The 7261-nt window shown below is 37.3% G+C and overlaps 1 protein-coding gene across 2 annotated transcripts; it reads left to right on the top strand.

The window, feature by feature from the left end:
- The first annotated feature begins 422 nt into the window (after nucleotides 1–422).
- Nucleotides 423–3644, top strand: LOC112503518 (protein BASIC PENTACYSTEINE6). 2 transcript variants are annotated; one of them, XM_025107543.1, is made up of 3 exons: nucleotides 423–527; nucleotides 2233–2322; nucleotides 2395–3644. In XM_025107543.1, exon 3 carries the CDS (start codon nucleotides 2501–2503, stop codon nucleotides 3485–3487), a length of 987 nt encoding a protein of 328 aa, XP_024963311.1. In that variant the 5' UTR covers nucleotides 423–527; nucleotides 2233–2322; nucleotides 2395–2500; the 3' UTR covers nucleotides 3488–3644. The 2 variants fall into 2 exon arrangements, with proteins under 2 accessions (XP_024963311.1, XP_024963312.1); XM_025107544.1 differs by having other exon boundaries at nucleotides 2229–2322.
- The last annotated feature ends 3617 nt before the right edge of the window (nucleotides 3645–7261 follow it).

Genomic DNA, 7261 nt, shown 5'->3' with positions numbered 1-7261 from the left:
AATAATTCATATCAAATATAATATAAATAAATAAATAAGAAAAAACTAAAAAAATTAATAATTTATATTAATTAATATATATATATATATATATATTTAAATAAGAAAAAAACAAAAGGTAAAAAAAATGATAAAAAAAAACAAAATGATTGAAATAGGAGTTAAAGATGGCCTTAGTACATCCATTAGCCTTCCCCTTAATTGTTTAGTTATTCCAAATGTTAGGTATTGATCTGACGGGTGGGAAGGTACCTTCACCCAGTGAAGCAGCACAACCCGTGTGTTTAGCATACCCTCAATCACTTGTGTACTAGCAGCAGTATACTAGCATCATGTACGAAGAAAGAAAAAAAAGAAAGACAAAGATGGTGACTGGCAAAATTTAATCAAGTGGTCATTCTTCTTTGCTCCTTCACCAACTATTCTTGCCATTTCCCCCCTTTACCCTTTTTTCTACCTTTTTAGGGTTTTTAGCTCTCAATTTTTCCCTTTTATGCTTCAATTCATCCATCTTCCTACTTGATTCTGTAAGTCATTTCTCAATCCACCTTTCAATTCTCTTGTTTTACTGCTTAATTTGATCATATCTTTGTATCTGCTCCGTTTCGGGATTTCTATGGCTTCTGTGCTCTCAATTTTGATGTTTACCTGCTCAAATTTTAGCTAATTTTGAGATGTCTTACTGCAGTTCGGTTTGTGGATTTAGTTCGATGATTTGTTATGCGTTTGTGAATTTGTTGGTTTAATTTTAGTTGATTCGATCTTAGTTGTGGAAATACAAGTGTTCTTGATCTCTGTATGTTTCCCTAAATTTAAGCGATATCTGTAAGTAAAAAAGATTAGCATAAGCTTGAAACCTGCATCGCCTCCGATTGCAAGTGTGTAGTGGATCTTATGCTACCAAAAAGAAAGTAGATGTACTGAGGGAACTGTCCTTTTGGATAGAGCTCAGTTCTACTTGCATTTTAGGGAAATTATCACCAATAGTCGTTATGATCGACGAATTTCACTTCTTAGCCATTTTTCTTCCATTTTCACCATTTTATCGGTACCTCTGCAAGTGACCTTCAGGGGCACTTTTCTAAAAACAATTCAAGTGCTACTCCTCTTACCAAACTCAAGTTTCAAACTTGCGGAAGGGGTGAAAGCTCATTAAGGGTTCCTTCCTCTTACCGCCGTTTTAGCCATCAATTATGACACTGGGGAAGCCCAGTCAACCGATAGGTGGGGGGGGGGGGGGGGGGGGGGGGGGGGGGAATTCCGTTCACTTGTTTAACTGCTAAGAAGAATTTTATCTTTCGACTGGGAACTGCTTACCTTTGGTGCTTTGTATTTTTATATATAATCTCTGATAGGTTCCTGTCAAGTCTCCATTTTCAGAAAACAAGCCATGGATGACAAGCCACGTCCACTCCTCCTAGATCTTCAAGTATGAAAAACTCATAGATTAGTTTTTTTTAAATTCTTCTCCACAAGTTGCAGTCTGGGCATTTCCTGAGGTATTGACTTTTTGGGTGAATTGAACCGCGTAAAACGGCTATTACATTGATTTTCCTACATTTTATCCTGGACCTTTATACTTGGTGTGACCGGTTTGGTTGGATTTGATAATGTAAAATAGGTCACAGAAACAGTCGTTGTACTCTTTTGGATATAGGTTGGTTGCTTGCATACCCCAGACCATATAGGGATTTGTCTAATTCTACTTTTCTGGTACCAGTTGTTGAGGAGCCTATGCATGTAGGACAGGTATGCTTACCTCCTACCCTCAAGGAGGTTGGACTCTATCACTAATCCTGGGATCGCTCGGCCAATGACCCTTTGTTGGATAAGTAACTAGAAGGATTTAGGGGTGGTTTAGTTGGTTTTTCATTAAGTCATGTATGGATAAAGCTGTCTATACAGATTGGGGAGGTTTTGTTTCAGAAGGATTTTTCATAAATTGGAGGAGCGTGTTTTCTAAAAAAACTTGGGGGGGGGGGGTTTGGAAAAAATTTGTTTTTTGCATAAAGCTCCCCTTTTGAAGCTTACCGAACTTGGTTGTTTGCATATAGCTCCCCTCTCTGAATAAGCCACTTTATATATCATTAAGCCACTGCTAAACAGTCATGTATAGCTGGCTGAATAAGCTGTGTCCTATTAAGCTCATTAAGCTGCTAACAAACAAGCCCTTAGTTTTACAGGGTTCAAGTCCGTAAGTTGTTAATCTATGCATGTTTGTTCTTAAGCCAGGTACGGAGCTTAAGTTCGGCAGGGATCAAAAATGAAAGAAAAGGACGGAATTCTGTGTCGAAAAGGCATTTGCACTCTCGTAGTACAACGGTATAATTTTAAAAATGGTCTTTTGATTCACTTTCATCGCATTTTTCCTTACGACAATGGTTTTTATCACAGTTCTTGAAGCTTCAGTGGCTTTTTGGTCCTTAGGACAGTTTTGACTAAATACTTCATGAAAATCTGAGGTTAATTACCAGAAGTTGTAGCTTAGTCGCATTTACCGATGGATGACGGCGGGCATCGTGAAAACGGGCGGCAAAAGCAACCACAGGGTCAATGGTTAATGCAGCACCAGCCTTCGATGAAGCAGATAATGACGATCATGGCTGAACGGGATGCCGCCATTCAAGAACGGAACTTAGCGATGTCGGAGAAAAAGACTGCCCTGGCCGAGCGGGATATGGCGCTCCTCCAACGGGATTCAGCGGTTGCAGAACGGAATAGCGCCATTATGGAACGGGATAACGCCATCGCCACTCTGCAGTACAGAGAGAACTCTATGAACAGTGGCAATAATACGTCTTCTTCATGCCCGCCAGGATGTCAAATCTCGCGGAACGTAAAACACGTACACCACCCACAGCAATACCAACAAGAAGAAATGGGTGGTGGCGGAGGCAGTGGTGGTCGTGGCGTTGATCCGCTTCCAGTATCTCCAGCAGCACCAGAGCCTGCCAAGTCCAGGCGGACAAAACGCACAAAGGACATGAAATCAGTAACCGATAAGAAGACATCAAGAGCATCTAGAAAGGTGAAACTGGAATGTGATGATCTGAATAAGGCCATGTATGAAGACACCCATGACTGGAGCGGTGGCGGCGGCGGTGATAGCGGTGGTGGTGTCGATGATCTCAACCATGAACTGAAGCCAGAATGGAAGGATCAAGATCTTGGGTTGAACCAAGTTGCGTTCGATGATTCATCTATGCCCATACCGGTTTGCTCATGCACCGGAGTTTTTAGGGCGTGTTACAAGTGGGGAAACGGTGGCTGGCAATCATCGTGCTGTACAACAACTATGTCGATGTACCCACTTCCTTCACTTCCTAATAAACGACATGCTCGGGTTGGTGGTAGAAAGATGAGTGGAAATGTATTCAATAAGCTCATAAATCGACTTGCTGCAGAAGGCCATGATCTGTCGAATCCGGTTGATCTGAAGGAGCATTGGGCCAAGCACGGAACGAATCGATATATCACCATCAAGTAAATGTGAATGTGTTGTAGATTGTTGTTTGGAACATGATTGAACAAAAATGGAGGGTTTTTAAGCATTCAGATTTGAAGATCTTGAAAGCATCTGTGTATTTAGAGATCTGAATCTAGACTTGAAACTTTGCATTAATGGAAGATTTTAGCATTTTGGACTCTATCTATAATTCTAACCCTCATTAAATCCATTTTCCATTTGGTGCTAACAACCTGAATTTGAAACCCTAAATTCAAGGTTAAGATTTGAGTAAAAAGTGGCCCTTTTTTTAGCCTAAGCATAAAACAATTCTGACATACCAATCCCAAATTTTGTATCAAACTAAACATACCAATTCAATTATTAGTTATACCTAGGGCTGCAAACAAACACGAACCGAAGCTTGTTCATGTTCGTTCGTTTAACTTAACCGAACAAACGACCGAATACAAACGGTAAACGAACGAAAATCTTTATGTTCGTGTTCGTTCGTTTAGAAATCAGGTGTGTTCGTGTTCGTTTATGTTCGTTCGTTAACATGCTAAACGAACATAAATAAATAATATTTGAATTCAAAGTAAATAAACAAAAGATTATATATTAAATTTAATATACAAACGTAAACGAATGGTAAATGAACGAACGCTCATAAACATAAATGAACGAACGAGACTCTTGTTCATGTTCGTTCGTTTAACAAAACAAAAAAAAAATTGTTCATGTCTGTTCATTTATTAAATAAACGAACTTCCTGCCGAACGGTTCGCTAAACCGGTCCTAAGATTTTTGATGCCCTGTGCGAAAATAAGAAAAAATGCCCCTAAACCTATTTTTTAAGCCAATAAAACAACCAAACATGCGATTTTGTAAAGAATTTAGAACCTATTCAAGTTAAGTATCTCATCCCGATGTTGATTTTTATTAATTATAATTAAAAAAATACGATGGAGGGGACATAAAAACCAAAACCCCGAATACAAAATATAAAATGATAAAATGATAAATCCTGGATTAAGATCGTGTTGTCCTTCTTTTCCAGTTTTCCCTTTTCCAAATTAAAATTAGCAAAATAGAAACTTTATTTCAATATATGGAACTTAAAAGACAAGAAAAACTATAATTTGTTTTTAACTAAAATAGTAAATTACATCCACATTATTGTCATAGTATGCAAAAAGTAATACTTAAAAGTTACAGGTTTAACGACTAAAGACTAAACGCTTATCTGTTAGCAGCTTAATAAGTTTGATGGAACTAACAGCTTATTCATCAACTATGCATGATTGTTTCATAGTGGCTTAATGATACAGAAAATGATTTATCCAGTAAGCTTCTTGGGGAACTTTATATAAAAAGCCAATTTTTTTTCCAAACATGTCCCTTTCAACTAAAAAAACGTTCCTTAGAACTGCGAAAAACTCTCCCAAACAAAAACTTTTCCAACTTAAAACAGATTAATTCATATAGACAACTTTATTCATACAGACAAAAACTTTTCCAACTTTCCAGCGATGTGTATTCAATATTCATCACTACTAGGCCTTGGACCTGTTTTTATAATTAAAGTTCAGTTGTCCAATTCTCAAATTATTAAACTCAAAACTAATAATAAATGACAATTTGATGCCATGTGCGGCCGCACGGGTTGCACGTGGCCAGGGCCTAGTTATACCATAATAAATATAGAAACTTGACATGTATAAGAATGACAATGAATCGGGTTCAGGTATCCCGTCCCTGAAGTATATAACCAAAACCATCCTCAAACCCGGCTTGAAAATTTTGATTTTTAATTTTCATCATCGTTTTTCTCTCCCATCCCAAGACAGGTATAAGGTATTGAAATTCACGTCATAGTACCATGGATCAAACTAATTTGTTTGATTATTACCTTCTACATTTATTACAACTTATTATGATTGGGAATGATAGGTCTAGAAAAAAAAATTCACTTTTTACATAAAGCTCTCACAAAGGCTTACTGAATAAGTTTTTTTTTTATCAAAGCTGACCGAATAAGCCACGAAACATACCCTTGTTCGGTTCATTTTCCATTAAAACCTATATGGATAAAGCTGTCTGTATGATACCAGATAAGTTATTGTTCGATTATTGTGTTGAATAAACAGTTTAAATGTCAAAAATGACCATTTTATTCACTGTCTATATTTTAAACAGTTCAGAATGGTTAAAAATTTCAAGTGAAACAACTGAAATACCAGATCTTGCACAAAAATTTTCATCCACTGATTAGTACTAGAACCATATACACAAACATTTCATCAAACACCTTGTATGCATAAAAATTTCATCCATAGATCCTGTTGTTCTTGCATAAGAATAAGAATTCGGAAGCTTCAACTTTAAATCTGATAACGGGATTTACATTGGAGATCTAAAGCTTCAACTTTATATTTGATTATCTAAAGCTTCGACTAAACTTGGAGATCAAAACCTTTGACAGAACTCAAAAATATAAAGCTTTTAACAGCACTCAGAGATTTAAAGCGAGATGAGAAGAAGGTCGAGGAAACCAAACAATCAAAACCTGATTTTGATGTTGATTTCAACCAAAATTGAGATTCAAGTGATGGCCACTAAGAAGGAAAAAAGAAACCTAACTTCTACAGTAGATGGAAAATCGAGATTCAAGTGATCATCACTGAGGAGTCTTCACCGTGGAGAAGGCAGCGACGGTGGATGGTTTCCAGAGAGAGTCTTTGAAGTGGGGCGGACGTGTAGAAGGAATGGTGATGAAGATGGCTCTGCACAGGAACGAAGATGAACAAAAATGTAAAGCTCGTGATGGGGATTTTCTCTTATGTTCGGTGTCTTGCAAGATGGAAAGGATAGAAGGGGAATAAATGGATTAATAACTGGCTCATTACAAAGGACATTAACTATTTCAGCTGCCTGGTTCAGCCATGGACTAAGCAAATAAGCCAATACCAAACAACTGGATATGGCTGCACGAATAACCCATATCTATTATACAGCTCATTAAGCTACTACCAAACAATCCTTTAACGACACTCATCTTATTGAAACAGTCATACATAAACGTGTGACGGTCCTTATTAAATACTAGTTGTGTACCCGCGCAATGCGGCGGGRRCCRTGAATTTTAACAATTTTGAAGTTTCACTGGTTTTATTATAGAAGATTTAACGTCGATATAAGTTACACTTAGTCGTTACATATTACACCAAAAATGATATGTATCACGACTTTCTTTTTCGGAAAGAGGATAACACCCCTGACAAAAATAAACGGGCAAAAGGTACACTTAATTAACGTGAGACTTCCACCCGAAAGCAAAATCACCTGGGGTATTGAGACAAGCCCCAATATCCAGATGACGAGCACTAATCAAACACATATGGTTGGAGCAAACGTCGTATCACGTAACTAAGGGGCCGCTTACCTCAACACTTACCAGGTAAACACTTAACGGTAAATTCAACGTTATCGCTTATTTACTTAGTAAGATTTTATCGCTTAAGGCCATAGTGAGGCAGCTCATGAGCATATGCTGATGCAAGAATCGTATCCCCAACAATGCTTGCAGATACAATTTGTGCAATGATTAAGGAAAACTTTTTGATGTAAATTATAAGCAATAGCTATAGGTAGCCCCACAACAAAGTATTACAAAGATTTTCATCCAAACTATGGAAGTTCTCTAATAGCTTKTCTATTTTGAGGCAAAAGATCATCATGAAAGTYTTCATTTGACTYGAATACRTATCATYCATTTYTGTGTAATGACAGACAATAGATTTAGTTTGTCTAGAT

Source organism: Cynara cardunculus, unplaced genomic scaffold (assembly GCF_001531365.2).
Source record: "Cynara cardunculus var. scolymus isolate 2C unplaced genomic scaffold, CcrdV1 Un_Scaffold_3174, whole genome shotgun sequence".
Taxonomy (NCBI): Eukaryota; Viridiplantae; Streptophyta; class Magnoliopsida; order Asterales; family Asteraceae; genus Cynara; species Cynara cardunculus.
This window is presented reverse-complemented; position numbering and strand designations above follow the sequence as displayed.